This window comes from Polistes dominula, unplaced genomic scaffold (genome assembly GCF_049000335.1).
Source record: "Polistes dominula isolate Pdom_NZ unplaced genomic scaffold, Pdom_raw_medaka contig_28, whole genome shotgun sequence".
Lineage (NCBI taxonomy): Eukaryota > Metazoa > Arthropoda > Insecta > Hymenoptera > Vespidae > Polistes > Polistes dominula.
Genome location: NW_028300879.1, coordinates 1,123,776 through 1,149,301, shown reverse-complemented (window position 1 = coordinate 1,149,301; position 25,526 = coordinate 1,123,776). Strand labels below are relative to the sequence as shown.

General features: G+C 31.0%; 5 protein-coding genes across 6 annotated transcripts in view; 4 read left to right on the top strand and 1 right to left on the bottom strand.

The window, feature by feature from the left end:
* The window catches only part of Flo2 (flotillin-2), a 54,738-nt gene extending 32,959 nt beyond the window's left edge, over window positions 1-21,779 (bottom strand). The window contains exon 1 of one of the 2 annotated variants that reach the window (XM_015324846.2): window positions 21,467-21,779. In XM_015324846.2, the coding sequence (XP_015180332.1) occupies window positions 21,467-21,515 (49 nt within the window). In that variant the 5' untranslated portion in view covers window positions 21,516-21,779. Of the gene's footprint in view, window positions 1-19,561; window positions 19,690-21,466 lie in introns of those variants that run through there. The other variant, XM_015324848.2, reaches the window with a different exon arrangement.
* LOC107068457 (glucose dehydrogenase [FAD, quinone]) lies at window positions 9-4,654 on the top strand. The gene is given in 5 exon segments (XM_015324842.2): window positions 9-499; window positions 2,007-2,147; window positions 2,227-2,540; window positions 2,643-2,941; window positions 2,944-4,654. Coding segments are annotated over 4 exon segments (1,833 nt in total). The 5' UTR covers window positions 9-499; window positions 2,007-2,009; the 3' UTR covers window positions 4,026-4,654.
* LOC107068456 (glucose dehydrogenase [FAD, quinone]) lies at window positions 4,389-8,913 on the top strand. Its single transcript, XM_015324841.2, has 4 exons — window positions 4,389-4,480; window positions 6,790-6,936; window positions 7,017-7,330; window positions 7,514-8,913. The coding sequence occupies exons 1-4, from the start codon at window positions 4,478-4,480 to the stop codon at window positions 8,895-8,897; spliced, it is 1,848 nt and encodes a 615-aa protein (XP_015180327.2). The 5' UTR covers window positions 4,389-4,477; the 3' UTR covers window positions 8,898-8,913.
* LOC107068455 (uncharacterized) lies at window positions 14,016-19,964 on the top strand. The gene is made up of 4 exons (XM_089172017.1): window positions 14,016-15,881; window positions 17,466-18,061; window positions 18,216-18,255; window positions 18,457-19,964. The coding sequence occupies exons 1-4, from the start codon at window positions 14,016-14,018 to the stop codon at window positions 19,810-19,812; spliced, it is 3,858 nt and encodes a 1,285-aa protein (XP_089028143.1). The 3' UTR covers window positions 19,813-19,964.
* A 409-nt stretch (window positions 21,780-22,188) lies between the features above and the next one.
* Window positions 22,189-25,459, top strand: LOC107068450 (uncharacterized). Its single transcript, XM_015324825.2, has 9 exons — window positions 22,189-22,459; window positions 22,583-22,657; window positions 22,768-23,041; window positions 23,134-23,404; window positions 23,497-23,691; window positions 23,763-24,326; window positions 24,441-24,710; window positions 24,792-25,007; window positions 25,086-25,459. Exons 1-9 carry the CDS (start codon window positions 22,429-22,431, stop codon window positions 25,266-25,268), a joined length of 2,079 nt encoding a protein of 692 aa, XP_015180311.1. The 5' UTR covers window positions 22,189-22,428; the 3' UTR covers window positions 25,269-25,459.
* The last annotated feature ends 67 nt before the right edge of the window (window positions 25,460-25,526 follow it).

Below are 25,526 nucleotides of genomic sequence, written 5' to 3'. Positions count from 1 at the left end.
CGCGATAACGCTTGTCTTATTCCCTCTCCAAGAATGCCAAGGAGCGCTGTTTTCAGCTTTATACGGTAGCTGTAATTGTTTCAATTCAGTGTTGTTCTGTCATCTTTCTGAGCATAAGTACAGATTCATCAGCGTCTTTAAATAATATAAGAATATCATTTAAATATTTTATTGTATATATAAAAGGTATATACAGTAAAGATTTTCACTATTTGTTTTTTTGTTGTTATCTACAGTATAATTTTTTTTATATTTTTACTAGTTGTCGTCTCATTCTTTTACTTTTACCTAAAACCGTAACCGTAAAGTCGCCCATCGACAGAAACTGAACGTGTCGCGGTTATCAGTTTCACAGCTTAGGGCGCTGGCACTGTTCAAGGGACAGAAGAGAAGCGCAAAATCGTTTCGTAGCACTCAAAACGGTTCAAATTCGTTGGTGCTTTAATGTAATATCTCCTTGTAAGAAGTAACAGAAATAAACTCGACAGTTTCTACACACGTGAGTATACAACACATAAATGCCCATGAGAGAAACATAAATTTAGTAAATCCAAGCCTTAAATGGACATCATTAAACATTAACATTTATTTATGATCATTATAAAAAAACCAAATGAATTGGTGATTAAAACTTTTACTGATTCTGACGATATCATTGGAACCCATGTCAAGAGGAGATTTCTCTCGTAAACTTTTCAGAAAAAAATTGTTTAATTCGAGAACATTTTTGGTGATCAATTCTTATGACCAATCGTGTAACGTTACATAATTTAGGTGGATTTAAAAAATTCCAAATTATTAAAAGACAAAATTTTGAAAAGGGTACAGAATTCTAACGGAGAATCGATAAACTGATTAGAAATTTGTAATAAAACATCAATGAATGAAAATACGTTCAGGGTAGATCACAAAAAATAAAAAAAGTTCGAAAATATTTTATTGACATCACTATATAAAAATATCAGACAATTAACGACAGAAAAAATTCAAGGACATAATCATTCAATAGGTCAATATCGTAATAACGATATATACCACCGGAAATTTATGATTTCCTCAAATCCCTTTCACTTAATCAAAATGTAGATTAGTAGTAAACTTGTTTTGGTATGTTGTGTTTGTAATTTTGTACGTTATACATAATTAAAAAATGAATTTTGAATCACATTAACTATGTTTATATGAAGTTTTTTTTAAATATATATAAAATAAATGGAGTATTGGTTTTTTCAATTTGAAGCAATTGAAATTATGTTGAATGAACTTAGAGGCTCCTTCGAAATTTTACAACAAATCTGGTTGTTAATTTAAAAAATGGCCAAACTCCATTCGTGATAAGAAAACGCATATTATTCACTTAATAATTGTCACAATTTTAATAGAAACTATAAATTGAACATCTTTAGATGCACTTAAGTAGTATAACTCGTTAATATCTTGTTCATATATTTTTAATTACATTGAAACGAAAATACTTCAATATCTCGATTCGAACATAAATAGAGTTGTTAGGCCACTTTTAAAATAAACGTCTCTTATAACAAATAATGACATGCATTTTTTTGTCATGATGACATGCGTTTTTGTGCGAGATCAAAAACAAGTTAAATTATTCATCATGTCAAATTAAAAAGTATAAATAAAACCAAAACATTTAAATTAATTTTTAAAGTCATATTATGTAACATAGATGAAAGGTGAAACCATTTAAATCCCTTCTTTTATACCTATTTTATTGAAAGAATATTCAAAATGTGCGGTTGCTACACGTATAAAAGAAACAGAACTCACAAATAACTTTCAATATAAACTAAAGATTCAAACAGTATCGTAATCCATATTCACCATTTCTAATTTTTGATAAAATAATATTTTTTAAAATAATCAATAAAATTGAACTCTATATAAAAGACTTTTATTATATCCAACTCGTGACGGTAACTAATTCTCTTGAGAAATATATAGTTCGCAATTTATATTGATAAGATTAAATAATATAATTCTAGAAAATGGCAATAAACTTGGGCTCCTTAATTGCCATGGCAATCGCCATTGGAATTGGTACTATTCCATTTAAAGAAATTATACGATCCTTCGAAAGATACGACGAGCTTGATCCAGAATCTCCTATAAGAAATACTCGTGAGGTAAATTATTATTATTATAATTATCTCTTTAACTGAACATAAAGGAAACGTACATCATTTTCGGAAATAAATTCTCCAGTTGAATCAAACGTATGATTTCATCATTGTGGGTGGTGGAAGTGCTGGAGCAGTAGTTGCTTCGAGACTATCTGAGGTATCCAATTGGAGCGTATTGTTAATAGAAGCCGGTGATAATGAGAACGAAATTTCGGAGATCCCAATTTTAACATTCTACAATCAATTAACGGAATTAGATTGGAAATATCAAACCACACCGTCAACGACATCTGCTTATTGTCTCGCAATGGTAGGAGATAGATGTAATTGGCCACGTGGAAGGGTTCTAGGTGGAAGCAGTGTCCTAAATGTTATGGCATATGTTCGTGGAAACAGGTTAATATAACATTGATCTGCATAACTTTGCACGCTTTATTTTTAGCATGTGTAAAAATAATTCATTAGCACAATCATAAATATCTATAAATATTATTTAAGATTGGATTACGACAACTGGGCAAGAATGGGTAACATCGGCTGGAGTTACGAAGAAGTTCTTCCTTACTTTCTTAAGTCAGAAGATAATAGAAACCCTTATTTAGCGAAGTCACCTTACCATAATACGAGTGGCTACTTGACTGTACAGGAAGCTCCGTGGACATCTCCATTAGCGATCGCTTTTTTGCAAGCTGGACAAGAACTAGGTTATGAAATACGTGATATCAATGGTGAAAGTCAGACTGGCTTTATGATCCCACAGGCTACAATACGGCGAGGAAGTCGTTGCTCGTCTGCTAAAGCTTTTTAAGGCCGGTAAAGAACAGACCAAATCTCCACGTAGCATTAAACACTCAAGTATTAAAAGTGCTCTTCAATGACGAAAAACGAGCTACGGGGATAGAATTTCTTCGTTACGGTTTAAAACAAACTGTTAAAGTAAGAAGAGAGATTATTCTGTCAGCTGGAGCAATCAATTCACCCCAATTGCTAATGCTATCAGGCATAGGACCAAGAGAACATCTCGAGGAACTCGGAATAACGGTAATATCTGATCTTCGAGTTGGAGACAATCTTCAGGACCATGTTAGTGTCGGTGGATTAAGCTTTACGATAAATGATACTATTACTTTAAAAAAGGAACGCTTAGTATCAGTACCAATATTATTGAATTATTTAATAAACAATGAGGGACCATTAACTAATCCTGGAATCGAAGCTTTGGCATTTATTAATTCAAAATACGCTGATCCATCTGGTGCTTATCCAGATATTGAGCTCCACCTTCTAGCAGGTTTAATTAATAGTGATTTTAAAAATATACGGAAGTTTTTGGGAATCCAAGACATTTATTACAATAATGCATATAAATCACTAAAAGATTATGACAGTTGGATCGTATTACCTCTTTTATTAAGACCTAAAAGCTCTGGATGGATTCGTCTTAAGAGTAAAGATCCTTTGACTCATCCTGACATTAATCCGAATTATTTCGCTTATAAAGAAGATATAGACACTTTAATAGATGGTATACAATTTCTCATGGCTATTTCAAATTCAAGTACTTTTCAAAGATTTGGTTCTAGACTATACTCTGTTAAATTACCAGGCTGTCAAAAATTCCCTTTTGCTACTTACGAATATTGGGAATGTACTATACGACATTTTACTTTTACTATATATCATCCAGTGGGTACGTGTAAAATGGGACCAAAAGACGATCCAACAGCTGTCGTGGATCCAAGATTAAGAGTGTATGGTGTGAAAGGTTTAAGAGTCGTTGATGCATCTATAATGCCTACCATTGTGAGTGGAAATACTAATGCACCTACTATCATGATCGGCGAAAAAGCTAGCGATATGATTAAAGAAGACTGGCGATAACAACAACAATAGTTTTTACATCATAATTAGAATTATTACATTGAATGTATATTAGTTAATTAAATATATGTGGGGTGTTGAAAATTGAAGAGGTTGTGTGTGTAAGTCTGTGTGAGTCCAAACGTCCGAGGGGTTGTGTGTGTAAATCTGTGTGAGTCCAAAGGTGCGAGAGGTTGTGTGTGTAGGTCGGTGTGGGTCCAAAGGTTCGACATGTTGTGTGTGTTAGTCGGTGTGGGTCCAATTGTCCGAGTGCGTTTGGAACATGCGGGGTGGGGAAGAAACCTCATAAGGAGAGGACGGTCACGCATCGGGAGTTTGTTGTTTTTGAGAGAGTAGCGTGGAGAGAACTGAGTGACGAGAGCGAGTGAGAAGAGAGTAGCGAGTGAGTAGTGATTCTGTGAGGTCTGAATGAGTGCAAGAAGTTGCGAAGCGTTATTGTAATTATTATTGTAATGGTAATTGTAATTGTAATAAGCAATAATTTGTTAGAATAAAGAGTATCTTTTATATCTCAAGTAGTGTCGGCAACACGGGTGAATTAGATATCCTTAGCCGGATACAGAACAATTGATTTCCCTACATATATAAATATTATAAATAAATGAAAATATATATAATATTATAAATAACATATACATGCAATCCATTGACCTATTATATTATATTTTTATTATATTTTTTGGCTCTGAGGCTCTGATGCACTTTCAATTTTCGAGATGACCCACAATAACGCCATTCATTGGATTGGCGTTTCAGTTTTGGTTTGAAGGAAAGTAACAGGTGCAAAAATGTAACTCTTTTGTATCGGTTGTAATTAAATAGTTGCCACTATTTAAGTTCCAACCTATGTATCTTCCTCATCATTAGCTTACGATAATTATCATAGGACGATTCCATGTAGGAAAAATCTACGTACAAACAAAACCATTTTTTAATAATAATAATAATTATTATAACAATAATTTATATAAGGTATTCATAAAAGTATGCTAAGAAATGTTTTTGTATGGTTTTTTTTTTGTTTTTCTTTTTTCATTTGTGATAATATAACGATGTCAAGAAGACCATTCACATTAATTTGTTATTGCGAAGACATAATTTTACAGCACATTATAATATTATTGTTCATTAAATTATTATTATTATTTTAACAGAAGTAGTTTTGACAAATGTTCTTTTTTTTTTGAAGTAAGTCAATCGATTGAAAAAACGCTTTAGATCAATGATACGTTGTTAGCTTTCTATTCGCTTAAATTTACAATGTAATTTTACACGGATAACTTTCTTGAGATCAAAGCACCTTCTCCGAGTAAACTCTACTGAACGAATCCGAAGGTGAAATCTCTTCTTACTTTATTCAATTACTTCGTACGCGATAAAGTTGCTAAGATAAATCTCACATACGGAATTTGTGTCTGGAATGTAATAACATTTATACATCAAATTTCAAAATATAATTTCATGATCTTTTTATATGTTTATAGTTAGTCATTAAGTTATTGTAATATGAAACTAAACAAAAAGATATCATGTGATTGTGCTCGTTGAGCACGATCATTGCAAGTTTGCGTGAGGAATGTCAATTCTATGTCCAAATGAAAAAAAAAAAAAAAAAGAGAGAGAGTGTATGTAAAACAATTCTTCATTTAAATGCAACACGTATCTTTATAAAGTATTATGCACTCGGTGTATATACGTGCAATTTAATAATAGATAGGAAATATTAACAAACAAACAAAAAATATTTTTTAATGTAAAATGAGACAAGGACGACAATCATTGATCTATAATTGGAATCGTTTTTATCAACTTAGTTTCTTCTTACGCTCGAAGGAAAAGTAGAGCACCAAAGGAAGACATTGGAACATTGCTTTGTAGTAAAATGTAACTCGTCGAATTTAAAACACCTTTTGTAATGATTCTTTGAAAATCCTGTTTTATTAAAATGATTTAATGACACAACGTTAACCTAATAAAAATATCCCATTTAATTAGATTTTTATTATTACTTCAAGTAACTTCACTTTAACGAATAGTTCAAGGAAGATGCATGACAAATATGCAACTAATACGTCGCTTAAAAGAGAAAGTGTTTAAGGATAAACATTTTCATAAATGATGTCAATGAAAGTACGTAAATTCGTATGTTCTAAAACATACGTATGAAGATATTCAGTTTTATTATCATTATCTAATGGTTTTGATCAAATTGCAATTTGTTCGACAATAAACAGTAAATAAATTCTTTTTATTTCAAAGTATATGCAATGCTAATGATAAACTTCAATTATTATTATTAATGTCTCAAGTGTCAATATATTCTTACATTTTCTTAGAAAAAAAAAATATATAGCTGCAGAATAGAGAGTTAGTAAAAACACAATTATTTCACTCTTTCTTTTTAGCTATACGAACGTCCTCACCTATTGCATGGAGCACGAGAATCTTACTAGATTTCACTCTCAGTATTAGCCATACCGCCTGCATTGAAACACTCCTATTTTCGCTTGCAGTTATTTTACCAATGCATCTGACCGAAAAGCTAATCAAAGTTTTATGTGAATTATCTGACAAAATTAAAAATCAAAAATCAAAATCTCCATTAAAATAAATGATGTGTCCGTGATTTGCAAAATACAAAATATCAATAATCAGTGAAATATGCAGTGACAGTGTATAATTATAATTTTTGATCAATTTCGATTAAAAACAAGCTACGTGTTAACAAACACTGTGTTAAAAAATTTACAAAATATCATTCTAGAAAATGACAATAGGTATAGGTTTGGTTACATTAATTGCCAGGACATCCGCCATAGGGATCGGCTTGATCCCACTTATGGCAATCGGACTATCATTATACAGATACGAAAAGATGGATCCTGAATCTCCTATAAGAAATACTCGTGAGGTAAATTATTATAATTATAATTATCTCTTTAACTGAACATAAAGGAAACGTACATCATTTTTCGGAAATAAATTCTCCAGCTGAATCGAATGTATGATTTCATCATTGTGGGTGGTGGAAGTGCTGGAGCAGTAGTTGCTTCGAGACTATCTGAGGTATCCAATTGGAGCGTATTGTTAATAGAAGCCGGTGATAATGAGAACGAAATTTCGGAGGTCCCAATTTTCGCAGGCTACAGTCAATTAACGGAATTAGATTGGAAATATCAAACCACACCGTCAACTACATCGGCTTATTGTCTCGCAATGGTAGGAGATAGATGTAATTGGCCACGTGGAAGGGTTCTTGGTGGAAGCAGTGTCCTAAATGCTATGGTATATGTGCGTGGAAACAGGTAAATTTCACCTTCACCTCCATGACCTGTCACGTTCTACATACGTACATACGTATTTTTGCTTGACTATAGTATATATTTAAACAGCACTGATTATTACAATCATAAAAACTTGTTTTAATAACCTCTCACGTTATAGCACAATGTGATTGCAATCATAAATACTAAGAAATATTATTTTAGATTGGATTACGACAACTGGGCAAGAATGGGTAACACCGGCTGGAGTTACGAAGAAGTTCTTCCTTACTTTCTTAAGTCAGAAGATAACAGGAACCCTTATTTAGCGAAGTCACCTTACCATAATAGGGGTGGCTACTTGACTGTACAGGAACCTCCGTGGAGATCTCCATTAGCGATCGCTTTTTTGCAAGCTGGACAAGAACTAGGTTATGAAAATCGTGATATCAATGGTGAAAGTCAGACTGGCTTTATGATCGTACAGGCTACAATACGGCGAGGAAGTCGTTGCTCGTCTGCTAAAGCTTTTTTAAGGCCGGTAAAGAACAGACCAAATCTCCACGTAGCTTTAAACACTCAAGTATTAAAAGTGCTCTTCAATGACGAAAAACGAGCTACGGGGATAGAATTTCTTCGTTACGGTTTAAAACAAACTGTTAAAGTAAGAAGAGAGATTATTCTGTCAGCTGGAGCAATCAATTCACCCCAATTGCTAATGCTATCAGGCATAGGACCAAGAGAACATCTCGAGGAACTCGGAATAACGGTAGTATCTGATCTTCGAGTTGGAGACAATCTTCAGGACCATGTTGGTCTCGGTGGATTAAGCTTTACGGTAAACGAACCTGTTACTTTAAATAGGGAACGCTTAGAATCAGTACCAATATTATTGAATTATTTAATAAACAATAAGGGACCTTTAACTAATCCCGGAATCGAAGCTTTGGCCTTTATTAATTCAAAATACGCTGACCCATCTGGTGCTTACCCAGATATTCAGCTCCACTTCCTAGCAAGTTCTATTAATTCTGATGGTGAATCTGTAAAGAAGTTTGTGGGACTGAAAGACAGTGTTTACAATACTGCATTTAAACCACTAAAAAATTCTGACAGTTGGACCCTATTACCTCTTTTATTAAGACCTAAAAGTTCTGGATGGATTCGTCTGAAGAATAAAGATCCTTTGACTCATCCTGACATTAATCCGAATTATTTCGCTTATAAAGAAGATGTAGACACTTTAATAGATGGTATAGAACTTGCCATGGCTGTTTCAAATACTAGTGCTTTTCAAAGATTTGGTTCTAGACCGTACTCTATTAAATTACCAGGCTGTCAACAATTTCCTTTTGCTACTTACGAATATTGGGAATGTGCTATACGACACTTTACTTTTACTATGTATCATCCAGTGGGTACGTGTAAAATGGGACCAAAACACGATCCAACAGCTGTCGTGGATCCAAGATTAAGAGTTTATGGTGTGAAAGGTTTAAGAGTCGTTGATGCATCTATAATGCCTACCATTGTGAATGGAAATACTAATGCACCTGTTATCATGATCGGCGAAAAAGCTAGCGATATGATTAAAGAAGACTGGCGATAATAACAACAACAGTTTTTACATCATAATTAAAATTATTATATATTTGTAATTAATATTATTTAATTTATCTAGTTATTTTTATTTATTACATTTATAAATATATGTATATTTATTGTCATATGTCAACGGCCTAACCATGTCGGATTACTATTTCCTGGCTAATCACTAAAGTTAAGCAACGTGGGTACAGTTAATAACCCGAATGGATGAACTTTTAGAAGAAAGAAGGAAAAATAACCGTGTGCTATTGACTCCAAAGAAACGGTAAAAAGGTGAAACTTCTGTTTATATTGAATAAGTGTGAGGAGGTGTTCGGAAAGAAATGACTTGTAACCGTAAAAGGTAAAGTAAAAGAGGATAAGAATATTTATTATTATAATTAACTCAGGTATACTTTGCAAATAGAGATTCAAACTTATTAATCTTGAAACTTCTGCTATTTTGTTTTCCTGAGAAATCAATTGTACGTGCCATTTATATATGGAACTATTTAATTGAAAAAAAAATAAAATAAGATAAATGTTACCCGAAGTGTTCTAATGTTAATCACTATCTTAGACAAATGTATGTATAGCGTATTAATTTTGGAAACTCAATGGATTTGACCCGAATAATCTTTTATGTAATCATTCTTATACGTTTCTCATTAACACAAGGACATTCTCATAGAATTAGTTTTACTTATTTATTCGATTTTTATAAATAAAAAGATAAACATGTGAACAATTGAACTTCATATAACTATAGAACTATATAAACATATTTATTAATGGTAAGAAAAAATGATTGATATGAGATAATACATCAGTCTTAATAAATTTCACAAATTCTTGTACACACAATGTATAAGAATAGTGAAAGCAGAAGCGTATCACGTTGTCATGCAACGTTGTTTGCTAAACGATAACGTAAGAAAGAAATGTCTACAAAAAAGGGAAACGTGTTAAATCGCACGTATACAAATGAAAATGTATAAATTCAATTCAAATTTATAACTAATATAATCTTATAGTATAATATATTTTAAAAACAATGAAATTAAGCTAAATATTTCAAAACTTTGACAAATAAATTTATTAAAATTGTTGTTTTAAATATGCAAACACATCTGTACGTACATATATGTATATAAATAAGTAACATAAATAAATATTTATTATATGTTAATAAAAACCATCTTAATACTTACGATCATTCCCTTTAACTTAATTAGGAAATCAAATGTTTATAAGTATACTTTTTGCAAAACATAAGAGAAAAATGAAGTACTATTGTAATTATATATATATATATATTTCTTCTGTGCACGTTTCTGTAATTGAACTCCTCCTAAACAGCTGGACCGATTTTAATGAAATTTTGTCTGTGTCTTAAGGTGGATTCGATAATGGTTTAGCGTTACAATTCGGTTCAATATTTAAGTTGTTTATTTAATTAATTTTTCATTTATAAATTCTTATGCAAAAAGCTTATAGATTGAAATTAGTCGATATTCGAGTTATAGAAAATATTCGAGTCGATGATCGAACTTATTCGATTCCAGTTTTTAAATCATAAACCCCTAGTATACTATAATACAATATAGTATATATAGTATTTAATATATCAGGTGGACCGAAAAATAATGTCGCTTTTTAACTTTAAATTGAAACGAATAAATATTTCTAACAAATTTATATTTTTAATCAATAACATAATAAGCCTTGTTATCAACAACCTTTCTTCATCTATAATAGTATGCAAATTTTTATTATCAAATTGATCAAAATCAATCGGTTATTGATAAAAAAAAATATACAAAATTTGACATTTGTAGAAACGACATTACTTTCCGATCCACCTAATAGTAATTATGTATAATATTGATACATATATTATAGCCCCTTGAATTAGTTTATATTTATTAAAGCATACCCCCCCCCCCAACCCTGTCGTAATCATATTTTGTAATGGTTATTGACATATTTTAAAAGTAACTATTACGAAAGTAATAGAAATGAGATCTTTCGCAATCATTAAGTTTCTAACGAATGATTGATTTTGATTGAAAATAATTAATCGACAAAAAAATTCAAATTCAGTGTTAAATTTTGATTCTTAAGCAACAGAAGAGAAGATATTTATTGGTGATAAGTTTCCTAATTGGAAATTCTAATTCACGATCGTTTGATTTCTATCCGAAATAATGAATGTATAAGAAAATAAATAAAAATTTCGAATTTCCTACTGTCTGTCACTGTTATATTTAATGCAATGCGTTGAGATTTCATCATAAGAATTTTGAATTCTCCAATTTCGATCTTTCATGGTTTTACATATGCATACGAATGTTAAAGTAGATATATTTTCAAGAGAAGCTAGTGAGGTATGTAGTAAGGAAGCACTTTCACTGTCAAAGTGTAAGCGGTGAGTCTTGGGGGAACTATGAGGGAAGGACAAAACGAAATCTATAAGAAGGAGTAGTAGAAAATGGAAGAGGGGGAAAAGCAACGGTATAGTCCTGTATCCCACGTTCAGTGAATCTCACTGTCATTAGAAGTATATTCGTGGTCACTAGTGGTATTAATCTCCAACTGACTAAAATCTTATTGAAAATAGTTTTGTGTGTCAGTTACGTCGAAGGTTTTGTTTTGTTTTTTTTTTTCAAAAAAAGAAGAAAAGTTCACTGTTGAAATCTTAAATTTGTTGTTTTATCGTAATTCAAATATTAAAAAAAAAAAGAATAATTAACAAATAATTAAGGTGTGTAATCTTAAAAGAAATTATAATATAAACATTTGCACTGGATTAATATCCTTTTCGGACGTATTCAATTTGGATAAGGGTGTCATAGTGATTGAAATTAATTTACATATATATAATATTCTTCTAGATATATATCTAGATATATATATATATATATAATTATTATTATACTATATAAATTAATTACTATACATACTAAATATATAATTACTAAATATAAATTATTATACTATATAAATAATTAGAAAAGGATTAATAAATATTCGTAATATAAGGATTAATAATAGATCGTTCCAAAAGTTTCTTCCCTTTGTTTCTTTTTAGTAATTCTACGAGCACAATATTTTTTTAAAGTTTCAATAATTTCAAGTATATCAAAAAGTAAAATAGAGAATAGAATCGATATTATTTAATAAAATAACGTAAAAATATACAACAACAATAACAACAAAAAATATATATATTTAATTATTATTTAACTTATAAAAAAAAAAAAAAGAAAAATAGGAAGAAATTTTGTAGACGACTTAATATCATTAAAAATCATTCGTAATTTTTCTCATTCATTTTGTTCTCTTAGATTCTTCTTTTTCACGACTTACTACTACCACCGGATGACCTCATTAAATTTTTTATTTAAAAAATTAAACATTCGTAAAACAGGTTTGACAAACAAAGGGATATATAATACTATCGCTTGTTTATTTTTTAGATTTAATTTTTAATCATATCTTTTTTGACGATTAATATTTAAATCATCTTTATTAACACAAACCGTAGGATTGAAATAAGAAAGAGAGAAAAAGAGAAAGAGAGAGAGACGTTCATACACGCATTCTCACTTTTAATCACTCTTTAGCTAATTGTAAAGCAACAGTAACTATATTTATCTCTCTGCACAGGTAACAACTCTCTGTACAATGAACTCGACTAATCGATGAGAAAGAAACGACTTGCAATGGAATGTTTTCATAATAATAACAGTCCTAACAAATGTATCTAGCAATAGAGGAACGTTAATGAGTGCTTTAACAGTAAGTATTACAAATAATTTACATATATATATATATCATTTTACTTAATCACGCTCAAAAAGAATTACTTTATTTTTTATTCAATCATTAATCACGCGAAATATCTTTCACCTTCCCTTTTACTCATTAACATACATACATTTATTTCCTTTCGTTTCAAATGTCAAACTCAGGAAGAAAAACAAAAACAAAAACAAAAACAAAACAAACAAATCATATCAATAAAGATAATTCGTTATAATAGGTGCATTAAAATCCTTTAGAGGAAAGTCCTTCTTAGAGAAAAGAAATAGGAGGGAAAAAAAAACATACATCTCAACAAAGATAATTCGTCGTAAAAATAGGTGCATCAAAAGAAACACGAAGTAACTGTAATGATTATCCCGGAACTCACGTATAATAGACCACCTTCTTCCGGCGTCCAATTCAACAAATTATTTCAGGAAGGAAAAGTTAAGAAAGTGACCGTGCTATCCTATATTTCGCGCTCACACAACACGCGAAATTCACATTTTAACTGAACTCTAAATCTTTTCTTATCTTACTTCCTATCTTAGTTCCGATTGAAATGAGAAAGCATAATAATCAAAGTAATTCGCACCTTAATAAAGTATGTATGTATATATATATCCTAGTTGCAAAGATCGAAAATGATAATAAACTGATAAGAGAATGCTTAGTTATCTCTCAACTAAATAAGGAAGTTCAAAGATGCGTAACGTAACCGTGACTCTCATGGAAGAAACTAAACACAAAAGTGGTTTATGTTTCTAAAGTACTTTCTCCTTTCTCCATTATAACGATTGCAACATCTCCTTTCTTTTGTCGTAAAGAAAGAGAAAGAGAGAAATGAAATGATTCTACCAATGCGCACGTGTTTCCAATACGAAAATCATCACCTACCGATCTTTCGTCATCTTTCGTAAGACTATTACGATGTTATGTAAAAAAAAAGAAAATTCATTCAACATAAACATTATAAAATATAAATTTGACGAGAAATAGAAAAGTAGGATGATAATGAAATATATATTATTTGTATTTTGATTTCAGAAAGATTTTCAAAAATTTACATGGAAATATTACCAGGAATAGTTAGCTCAGAATGAAAAAGACCGATCTCGACCATCCATTTCAAGTGCACAGAGTTGAAAACACTTATTGTAGTCGACCACCGGATATCGATTTATGACGAAGTCAGTGAAAAAGTTGTTTCGAAAGAAAAGAAAAAGTAGTAGGTCGACTCTTGGAATTCGCAAATAAGAAGCAAGGGATAATAAGCAAAATAATCGATAATTAGATCTTATGAAATAATCATAATTAAAAAGTAACGAAAAGGATGGTGTTCAGCACGATAGTAATAACGACGGCATTGAAAGGAGCATTAGGGTTAGTAGGAACTAGTCTTTGGTTGGTACCACTTTTGATAGCTGGTCTATCTTACTATCAATATGATCAATTGGATCCAGAAAGTCGACCTATCGATAGAAATCCCCTAAATATTGAATACGATTTTATTGTGATCGGTGGAGGATCGGCTGGTGCTGTGGTAGCCAACAGACTTTCTGAGATTTCACATTGGAATATTTTATTATTGGAAGCTGGACCGGACGAAAATGAAATAACTGACGTACCTTCGTTGGCTGCTTATTTGCAGTTAACTAAATTAGATTGGAAGTACAAGACGGAACCAACAGGAAGAGCTTGTCTCGCGATGAAAGGTGGTCGTTGTAACTGGCCACGTGGGAAAGTTCTCGGAGGATCGAGCGTTTTAAATTACATGCTTTATGTCAGAGGTAATAGACACGACTATGATTATTGGGAATCCTTAGGTAATCCTGGCTGGGGTTACGAAACGGCACTTTATTATTTCAAAAAATCTGAAGACAATCGGAATCCTTATCTTCAAAACAACCCTTATCATTCAACGGGTGGTTACTTGACTGTACAAGAATCACCATGGATCACACCTCTTGGGGTGGCGTTTGCACAAGCTGGAGTCGAACAAGGTTACAATTTGAGAGATATAAACGGAGAATTTCAAACCGGTTTTATGATACCACAAGGAACTATAAGAAGAGGCAGTAGGTGTTCCACTGCCAAAGCTTTCCTACGCCCTATAAGATTACGTAAGAACTTTCACACAGCTATGAATTCTCACGTTACAAAAATCATTATCAATCCTTTCACCATGAGAGCGATGGGTGTGGAATTCGTGAGAAATGGACGTAAGCAATACATTCGGGCTCGCAAAGAAGTCATTTTATCAGCAGGTGCTATAAATAGCCCTCAAATTCTAATGCTATCCGGTATTGGCCCAAAGGAACATTTAAGACAGGTTGGCATACCTATTTTGAAAGATCTGCGAGTCGGTGATAATCTTCAAGATCACATAGGAATGGGTGGTCTTACTTTCCTCATTGATAAACCGGTAGCTATCATTCAGAAACGTTTCTATACCCCACCAGTAGCAATGCAATACGCAGCCAACGGAAGAGGACCTATGACCACTCTTGGTGGAATTGAGGGATACGCTTTTGTCAACACAAAATTTGCTAACAAATCTATTGATTATCCTGACATTCAAATTCATATGGCACCGGCATCCATTAATTCAGATGGTGGTATACAAGTGAAAAAGGTTTTAGGACTAAAAGATGAATTTTACGACACTGTTTACGATCCGATAGCTAATAAGGATGCTTTCACTTTCATGCCTCTTCTCCTCAGACCCAGGTCACGTGGTACGGTTAGACTAAGAAGCTCTAATCCTTTTCACAGTCCAATAATTGACGCTAACTACTTCGATGATCCATTAGATATAGCCACTCTCGTCGAAGGTGCGAAAATATCTGTTCAACTTGCCGAAGCGAAAGTTTTCAAACAATTTGGTACTAGATTATATCGAACGAAGTTACCTGGTTGTCGACATCTAAAATTCGGCTCAGATGCCTACTGGGAATGTCATATTCGTCACGTTTCCATGACAATTTATCATCCAGTTGGTACAGCCAAAATGGGTCCACCAAACGATCCTACCGCGGTTGTGGATCCTAGATTGAGGGTTTATGGTATACCAAATATAAGAGTCATCGATACATCTATAATGCCGACGATTTGTAGTGGCAATACTAATGCACCAGCAATCATGATCGGTGAGAAAGGTGCAGATCTTATTAAGAGCGATTGGTTATCTTATCCAACCAAATAACGTAATATGATAGTTTAACCAAAATTTTTAATGGATAGGGTAGAAAAGATCAATGAAAAAAAACAATAATCAAAGATATTACGTTCGATACATTTAACCCTTTCGCTAGGGGCGTGTTTTTCGCTGTGGTACTCCTACTGTACGGGCCATTGCAACATGCAACATTAAAACTGCACTTTACTCGAGAGACTGATCGTTAGCAGCAGAGAAACTCATTTTTGAGTCATTGTGTTGCTGATATTAATGGTTTTTAATCAAAAGAAACAAAACACTACGTCCAGAGTGGGATATTTGATGTGTTATAACTGTAAAATACATGGCATTTTATGGTGGACGATTTTATAGTCGCCTGTAGTAACGAAAGGGGTTCAATGTACGAAGTAAAATAACAGAAATGGTCAAAAAAATAAAATGCAAATCAGAAACATTTGATGTTATTTTGAAGATAGAATATTTTGAACATAGTAAAAGTAGTGTTAGTTAGAAATATACATACATAACTCAGGTATAATATCTTCGCGTGCCATAAAATTTGAATAACGCTCAGTTTATTAATAATTATGTATTCTATTTCTCTTCATTTTTCTTCATCCTTTCATATTATAATAATAATTGTAAATATTGATATGTAAAAAAAAAAAAATATACATAGGTCCGTTGAAAAGTATAATAATAATAATAAAATAAAATATAAGCGTAAATGGAAAATATAAATATAAATATAATAAGCGTAAATAGAAAAATGTGATAATTCAATCATGTGATTATATATAATGTATGTAATATATATGTGATATATGTGTTGTTTAAACATACATCAAGTGACCATGTGAATCTTAACAGTTAAGGGAGGGGCCCCCGTAGATTTAAGTTTTTTCGTTGTGACTTCCTAAGACAGGCCACGTAGATCTACGTTTTTCCATGAATTTTTAATATGTTGCATTACAGTTTTCTTTTATGCACATTGTTATTTTTTCATGATACCATCAGTTACAGGTATAAATACCGTTATAAAATATTATAAGAAATATAATTGATTTAATAAAACTACAACGCTTTAAATCCATACATTTATGTTTACCTATTTAATTATCCTGAAAAAATGCCCGGAAACTAGGAAAGACAGAACAAATTCGACCCATCCGTTAAGTATTAATATTCTCCAATAACGATCTTTCATGGTAACATATACATATATATATATATATATATATATATATATATATATATATATATATATATATATATATATTATATTTCTATATTTGTATTATTATTATTATTATTATTATTATTATTATTATTATTATTATTATTATTATTATTATTATTATTAGTTGGCATCAAGAACTCGAAAATGTATTGCCAAAAACCAAATCCCGTTATTGGTCCCATTCTTGAGCGTGATCCTTCCATTCGCGCGTCTAATATTTGTATATATAAAAATTATAAAGGAGAACATTTTGCTATCTGTTTGAGAAAGTGTTTCTGGATAATATATACAAACCGGTTTATTAGTATAAAACGAATGATAAGATTTCACATTTAGTTAGTTCACCTTTTGGTTACAGTTGTTAGAACGTCGAAAGTGTGGAAAAGAAAATCGATCAGAAGTTTCTCGAGATAATGTTACGAATAATAATTATATTATCATTGTTATTAGTTATTTTGATATCTGCGGTAAAAAGTGCAACATTTTTCGATTTATTAAGAGAATATACAAATAAGAATGAACAAGTTAAAACGACGTATTATCCTAAATGGAAGAACTACGATTTTATTATAATCGGGGCAGGCTCCGGAGGTTCAGTTCTTGCTAATCGTTTATCGGAAAATAAAAATTGGAAGATATTATTATTAGAGGCAGGTTATCCAGAAAATTTATTTCATCAAATTCCTTTAATAACTAATATAAATCAATTAACGGACTATAATTGGAATTACCCAATGGAACCGCAACAAAATACTTGTTTTGGAATGATTAATCGGCAATGTGCCTGGCCACGTGGCAAAGCTCTTGGTGGAACCAGCATTCTTAATAATATGATTCTTACACGTGGCCACAAGTTGGATTTTGATCACTGGAAAAGCTTAGGCAACGACGGCTGGTCTTACGAAGACGTTTTACCGTATTATATAAAAAGTGAAAAGTTCGACATTCCTAGTAAGTTACAGTGAAATTTACTTTCATCACATTTATTTATTACATTTTATTAGGATATTCTTCAGATTAAAATATCATAAAGAATTAAAAAAAAATATTATAAAAAAAAAAATAGAATGAATAGAATAAATTAAATTCGAAAAGATATTCACATAAAGTTTTAGTTCGTGGGATCGTTTGAACCTTAGTCGTCTCAGAATAGGGGTGTTTTAACCCTCCAACGAAAATGGTCGCGTTTCGATTACTCACCCTTCTCATATATTCACTAAAGCCTGAACTTTAGTCAGACTAACCAAATCAACATCTCTTCATTCGGTTGATATCTTGAAATTGTTCTCTTTCAATATATTACTCATGTTTATGTACAAATATTTATCAAAATATTTCTAATAAAATCTATAAAGTAAAGAAAATGAAAAATTAAATTTTTATATATACATCTCAGGTATCATTAATTCATCGTATCACGGAAAGGATGGATATTTATGCGTCGAACATGTTCCTTTTCATACCGTACTATCCACGACATTTCTTGAAGCTGGAAAGAAACTTGGCTATGATATTATCGACTACAATGGCGAACAACGAATAGGCTTTTCATATATACAAGTCAACATGGACAAGGGTGCGCGTTGCAGTGCTGCAAAAGCCTATCTTAAAGTGAAACGACCAAATTTGGACATAGTAACTGGCGCAAGAGTAACAAAAGTTCTTATTGATGAAAATCGCCGAGCTTACGGTGTCCAATATTTTAAAGATAACAAGCAAAAACTCATATTCAGCACAAAAGAAGTGCTTTTATCCGCGGGCACGATCGATTCTGCTAAACTACTTATGCTATCAGGTATAGGACCAAAGGAACATCTTCAAGAGTTGGGAATCAATGTAATTCAAGATTCCAAAGTTGGATACAACATGTACGAACACATTGGTTTCTTGGGTTTAGTCTTCTTGATAAATCAACCTGTGTCTGTAGTAGTTCAAAATATGCTAAAACCGAGCGTGATATTGGATTATGTGTTTAAAAGAAGCAACATCATCTCTATTCCTGGAGGTGCCGAAGCTTTGGCATTCATCAGAACAAAGTATGCCTCTTCTGAGAAGCCGGACATCGAACTACTCTTTACTTCCGCCTCATTACACTCGGACAATGGCAAAGGCTTTAGGGTAGGTCAACGAGTTACAGACGAGATTTATAATACAGTTTATAAACCTATTGAAAATAAAGACGCCTGGTCGATCTGGCCAATAATTCAGAGTCCAAAAAGTGTAGGTCGTCTTACATTAAGATCGAAAGATCCCTTCGTGCCACCCAAGATAGATCCTAATTTCTTTTCTCATCCTGATGATGTCGAAATTCTCCTTGAAGGTATCAAGCATGCCATCAACATATCTAAAACAGAACCTTTCCTCGCGTACAATAGTCAACTACATAATATCAAAATACCTGGTTGTGAATCTTACGAGTTTGCAAGCGACTATTATTGGCGATGTGCAATCAAATATTTACCATCTATGATGAATCACGAAATTGGAACCGTCAAGATGGGACCCAAAACAGATCCCTATGCTGTAGTTGATTCACGTTTAAGAGTTTATGGTGTCAAAAATCTCAGAGTGGTTGATGCCTCTATTATGCCCACTATACCGATTGGCCATGCAAACGCAGTTATCTTCATGATCGGTGAAAAAGCTGCTGATATGATCAAACAAGACTGGCAAATACAACCTCCACAAAAGAAAACTAATTCATTTAACTAGTAGAAATTATAAACTAGGAGCAAATACGATGCCGAGGTATGATTGCATTGGATCACGTGCGCTCATCGTGTAATTGTTCTTCATTTATGACCTATTGTGTCCTTGTGATCACGCGAGGACGATCGAATGCGTAATACAAGATTGATAAATAAGAGATGAGTTATATACCATATATATATGTATATACTATATCCAGTAAAATGCAATATGACTATCCAACGTCATTGGCAATCCCCACAATGTGATAATTCACATAATTGATTTGTCGAGTGTTTTATCCACAATAACAGGAACCACGAAGTAGACAAGAAAATCATTTATTTCTTTTATCCATTATAGCATATACATATATATACTAGCATAGACGAATATGATAAATATTATGATGTTCGAAAAAAAGATTAAAAAAAAATTAACGAAATTGCAAAATGTATTTTTATTTTTTTATAAACTTTTTTTTTTTTTTTTAAGTAATAATAGTAAAAATATAAAAATTGTATCAGCTTTAAAAAAAAAATTATCTCGATAACTGAGATAATGACGTCAAATGCATGAATTTCGATCCCATTCAGTAAGATGACTCATCCACATAAATATCCAACGTTGAAGCAAGAGATTCCTAGTAGCAAACTAAATTCATTAATTAAATATATTTTATTAATATATATTTTTCACAGTTAAACCTATAATTAGAAGATATAATATAAAATAAATATTAAATCTTATATAAGAATAATTATTTATTAATTTCAATTTTTTCATTGTTTCCATTGGAAATAAAAGATATACAATGTAAAAATTATTCAAAAATGAATAATATATTAATATCTATCATCTAGTTTTTTATTAACCGTTTAATCTTACATTTAGTAATTTAAGAAGACTGTAACCAATAAAACTTACTTATTAAACAAGTTTATTATAATCATAGTCAACGATTCCTCTTTTTTATGTATGCAATATACAACTAAGAACATTAGACCATAGTATACAAACTAACTGCATATACATGTAGTAATTTGGAATTCAATATTTTCAATAAAAGTTATTTAAAAATGAATTTCATTCTAATTTCTATAATAATGATTATTCACTGAATTAAAAGACAAAAAGAAAAAGAAAAATATATATTTTGTCTAGATTTCTTGTCAAGATATTTGTTATTGATAAGAAACTAAACATTAACACTAGAATTACCACATCAGTCATTATGACTGGTTTGACAACTTTGATATTCTTGTACTTATTGTTATTATTATAATTGTTATTATATAGTTTTTAAGATTTCAAAACATGAAATTATTTTTGTAAAATAATAATAAGTCAATAAATATAATAATATTATACTTTTACATCTTTTTTAAAGACCAGTCATTTTGACTGGTTTTGATAGAGGTCTCAACTGTTGATAATTCTAGTGTTAATACTATGTAATTTATAAAATATTCTTGATGTAATAAGATATAAACAAATAATTTGAGCATGCATGAATCTTTTAACCAACTAAATAATATTAAAAAATAATATTGAATAATGTGAAGTGTCATTCAATTGTATCTTATAACTTATTTACAATTCAAGCATAGCAGTTCTAAATAAACATTACGCATTGCTTGAAATAAAATAAATATTAGATTAAAAATGATATACGTACCTGATACAACGAGGGCTTCGTTTGGACCACAAGTGTGAATGTTTCCCATTGCCTAATAATCTTCTTCTTTCTATGTAGATGCAATAACAAACCGGCACTGCAATATAACACTACTGCTTCGTATAATATCGACACTTTATCCGCGTTTAAACAATAAATATTTGCTAATAACCCTTCAAAGAACACGATTAACTCATTAATAACGATTATTAAATATGATTTAATCTAAATGGGAACTATTAAGGTTACGATATTACGGGAAGCTCGTAAAGCCACTACCCAAATTTATTTGTAGCTTTTTCGAGCTAACTACGCAGTGCTGCCAATGCTATACGAAGCGCCATCTAGTGTTAGCTTTTAAAAACTCTCGTGTTTCGATTATCGTAAAATTATCATGCGATTATCGATTATTCCATTTAATCTTCGTATTATTAATAATGACAAAATTAAAAATAAAAAGAAACAATCGTGATTCATGAATTTACAATGAACATTTATAATAATTAATAATTATCTTGATGTATTATGAATTCATAAATTGTTAATATCTTTCTTTTTAATTCAATTCAATATTTCAAACTACACTGCGTGCAAAAATTGTTTAACGAATTGTTAAATATATGACTGATTAATAATTTGAATTTGTTGATCGTCGCTATTGATTTTTCCCTCCAAAAGAAATTCCTATTAATTGAAAAGAGAAAGAATTTGTATGTTGAAATTTATTCAACGCGATCATGTTGATATTAAATAGTCGATTTAAAATGTAGAATCGTTGTTGTTGGTCGACATATCGATTTACACGCACTAATGCCTTGGGCAGCAACAACGCTATCACAGTATAGGAATTTTCGATATGTTTTGGACTAGATGTTTGCCTTTTTTTGACAGATTAGATCACTCATGAATCACTTTAATTGTTACTTTTCTTTTAAAATGAAGCAATAAATTTACAGTGAAATATGGCACAATCTATTTTCGACGCTCTGACAGGTAAAACTTGCGAGTGTTTTCAGTAGGTGGGGTTAACCAATAAAGACTCAAGAGGATAGTATGAATATTTACAAGAAGAAAAGAATAAATTTACTACTAACGTCGTTTCGTATCCCTTCGTAGGTGTTTCACTCGATAGCCCTTCTGTACAATCTTTATTAGAATCTCAAAATCTTATTACCGAAGTAGAACAATCAGGTATGCATAGCATATAATGTTCACAAAGAACAATGTCAATGATTTCAATAAAATCATACTGTAAGAATGTCTTTTTATTATGTTTCTTTCTTTTTTTTTTTTTTTTTTAGCAATAGATCAAGATGAAGAAGACATATTTCAATGTGGAAAATGTAAAAGTCAATTCACATCGCTTCACATGTTCGTTCTTCATAAAAGGACACATCAAAAAACGCAAGAACAAACGGTGGATTTGAGTCAATTTTTAGTAAATGACGAAAGTCATATTGTACGTGCTGAAGATACTAGTCAAGATGAATCGCAATATAATCCTCAAGAATCATTTGTACGATCAGATCAACTAGGTGAATCTATTATACTTGAAGAAACAGATATGTTATTTAGGTAAATCAGATATTGTCTATATTTGATGTAAACTTTTTGAAATCAATTGAAATTAAATTAATATTAATCTCTTATAATGTTTCTTCTTCTAGTATGGACCAAGAAAGTGCAAATTACTTTACAACTGATTCTACATTTAGTGTTCCAATTATATTAAGTTCTGAAAGTCTTGATACCTTTACAAATTCGGGAATTATTGAAGATAATGAACCTATGAAAAATGAATCGAAGGAGGTATCTCAAATTTTACAAACTGACATCCTTCAAGAAGAAAACTTAGTTAATTCTATAAATAGTAAAACATTATCGCCTGATACAGTATCCGTAGAACTGGAAAATGTTGAACAAGCACAAAATTTAAAAGTACACATTTTTATCATTTTCAGTTATATTAATTAATTTGTATAAATGTATGTATTATATTCTTGTTCAAAAATTGACTTATATTATTACAGTATAAATGTGGTTATTGTAGTAAGCAGTTTGCAAAAAAATTTTACTGGCAACAGCATGAACGATCTCATACAGGAGAGAAACCTTATCAATGCGTAGTTTGTGGAAGAGCATTTGCACAAAAGTCTAATGTAAAGAAACATATGTCATCGCACAAAGTGTGGCCTGGAACTGCTATACACTCGTTACCACCTGAGGTATTATTTTATAATATAACTTATCATTTTATTATGTATTAAATTTATAATGAATTGTTAATATTTGATAGGTACCCCCAGATGGAAGTATAGATCGTACCTATCACTGTCAGTTCTGTAAAGAAATATTTGATTCGTACAAAGCTCTTAAGGGCCATCTTATAGTTTCTCATTTAGCACTAAAAGTGTACAAATGTGTGCAAAGTAGTTGTAGTATGATGTTTGCTGAACTTGAAGATTTTTTGGAGCACACTCGTAGTCATAAACGGTCGGAATATCGTTGTCATGTTTGTGGTGAAGTATTTAATACTTTATCAGACTTAGGACTCCATCAATATGCTCATTCCGTCCAAAAACAAAAAACAACAGAAAAATATTATTGTTGTAATGTATGTAAATCATCGTTTTCTAATTTGGAAGCTTTACAACATCATACAGAAACTACCACACATGATTATGCTTGTTTACACTGTGGAAAGAGTTTTTTAATTGAAAGATTTTTAAGGCGGCATTTAAAAACACATGCTTCATCTGCACGTTTTGCATGTGAAGATTGTGGTAAAGCCTTTAAAACAGAACAATATTTAGCCAATCATAAATTAATTCATAGCGAGGAAACACCTTTTTTGTGTCCAGTACGTTTATACTTTATCTCATCCATATATGATTGTATATTAACAAATTGTATTACACTACAAATTTATTTCAATGTTTTTTTTTTGTTTTTTTTTTGTTTTTTTTAATACTAGCATTGTCCAGCTAGATTTAAACGAAAGGATCGACTTGGTCGTCATATGTTGATTCACGATTTGACAAAAAGATTAAAATGTCCATTTAGAGGATATTTGGGTTGTATGAGTGAATTTTCACGTCCGGACAAATTAAAAAGACATCTCCTCACGCACAGTAATATTAAACGATTTAGTTGCAGTCACTGCAATCGTAACTTTCATCGAGCGCAAGCTCTTAAACATCATGAAATGAATAAACATAGTTTAAAATGTGATATTTGTTCACACGTAAGTATTAAGTTTATATTATTAGCTTATGTAAATATTATGAGTAATCATTACTAAATTATTTGATATGATAATATTTAGGCATTTAAAACTAAGGATCAATTAATTACTCACAATTGTGATCAGTCAAGTGAGACTAAAAAACACACAAGTTCTCAGTTGCCTAAAAAAGCATCTGGTTCATTTAAGCCAAGAAAACCTACTCCAAAGAGACAAATGTCATCTGCAAAGGCTGCAATTGGAGTCGCCGATAAGGAGAAATTAGAGAAATTTAAGGCTGATGAAATTCAAAGAAAAGTAATTATACATTTTAAATAAGAATTGTTTTTTTCCTTCATAAATAAATATAATTATTAAATATTCATTTAATTACAGATTACCACCGAAATGTTAAAATCAAATGATTCGAAAAATGATTCGAACATTAAAAGAATAGGAAGCAATTCGATTTCGAAAAATATTGGTTCGACAATCGATGCAACTATACGATCCGATTCAATCGGAAATGAAGTAAAACGCAACACCGATATATACACGATGCATCAAGAAGGCGAATAGTTTTTAAATATATTTTTTAATCCTATTTAAATCATATAATTAGCCTAGTATATAAATAAGTTATTATCATAGTACGTGCAATGGGATCATTGAAAAACTACAGGTTGCATTTTAAAATAGCGTACGATATTTTATAATTTACATATCTGTGATAATTGTATTATAAATATTAACAACATAAGTAACTTATATTTCTGTATGTTACATTTTTTAATTACTGCCTTTTGAACCAGCGGCATTAAAATTGAATAGAACAAT

Excerpts from the sequence above, each read along its gene's own strand:
- LOC107068456 (XM_015324841.2), top strand. Across the intron at positions 6,937-7,016 it reads CTATAAGAAATACTCGTGAG|CTGAATCGAATGTATGATTT; the intron begins GTAAATTATTAT and ends TAAATTCTCCAG. Across the intron at positions 7,331-7,513 it reads GTATATGTGCGTGGAAACAG|ATTGGATTACGACAACTGGG; the intron begins GTAAATTTCACC and ends ATATTATTTTAG.
- LOC107068455 (XM_089172017.1), top strand. The coding sequence starts at position 14,016 with ATGGTGTTCAGCACGATAGTAATAACGACGGCATTGAAAGGAGCATTA. Across the intron at positions 18,062-18,215 it reads GACATTCCTAGTAAGTTACA|TTCGTGGGATCGTTTGAACC; the intron begins GTGAAATTTACT and ends ATAAAGTTTTAG. Across the intron at positions 18,256-18,456 it reads TTAGTCGTCTCAGAATAGGG|AAAGAAAATGAAAAATTAAA; the intron begins GTGTTTTAACCC and ends AATCTATAAAGT.
- LOC107068450 (XM_015324825.2), top strand. The coding sequence starts at position 22,429 with ATGGCACAATCTATTTTCGACGCTCTGACAG. Across the intron at positions 23,042-23,133 it reads GAAACAGATATGTTATTTAG|TATGGACCAAGAAAGTGCAA; the intron begins GTAAATCAGATA and ends TTCTTCTTCTAG. Across the intron at positions 24,711-24,791 it reads AATGTGATATTTGTTCACAC|GCATTTAAAACTAAGGATCA; the intron begins GTAAGTATTAAG and ends GATAATATTTAG.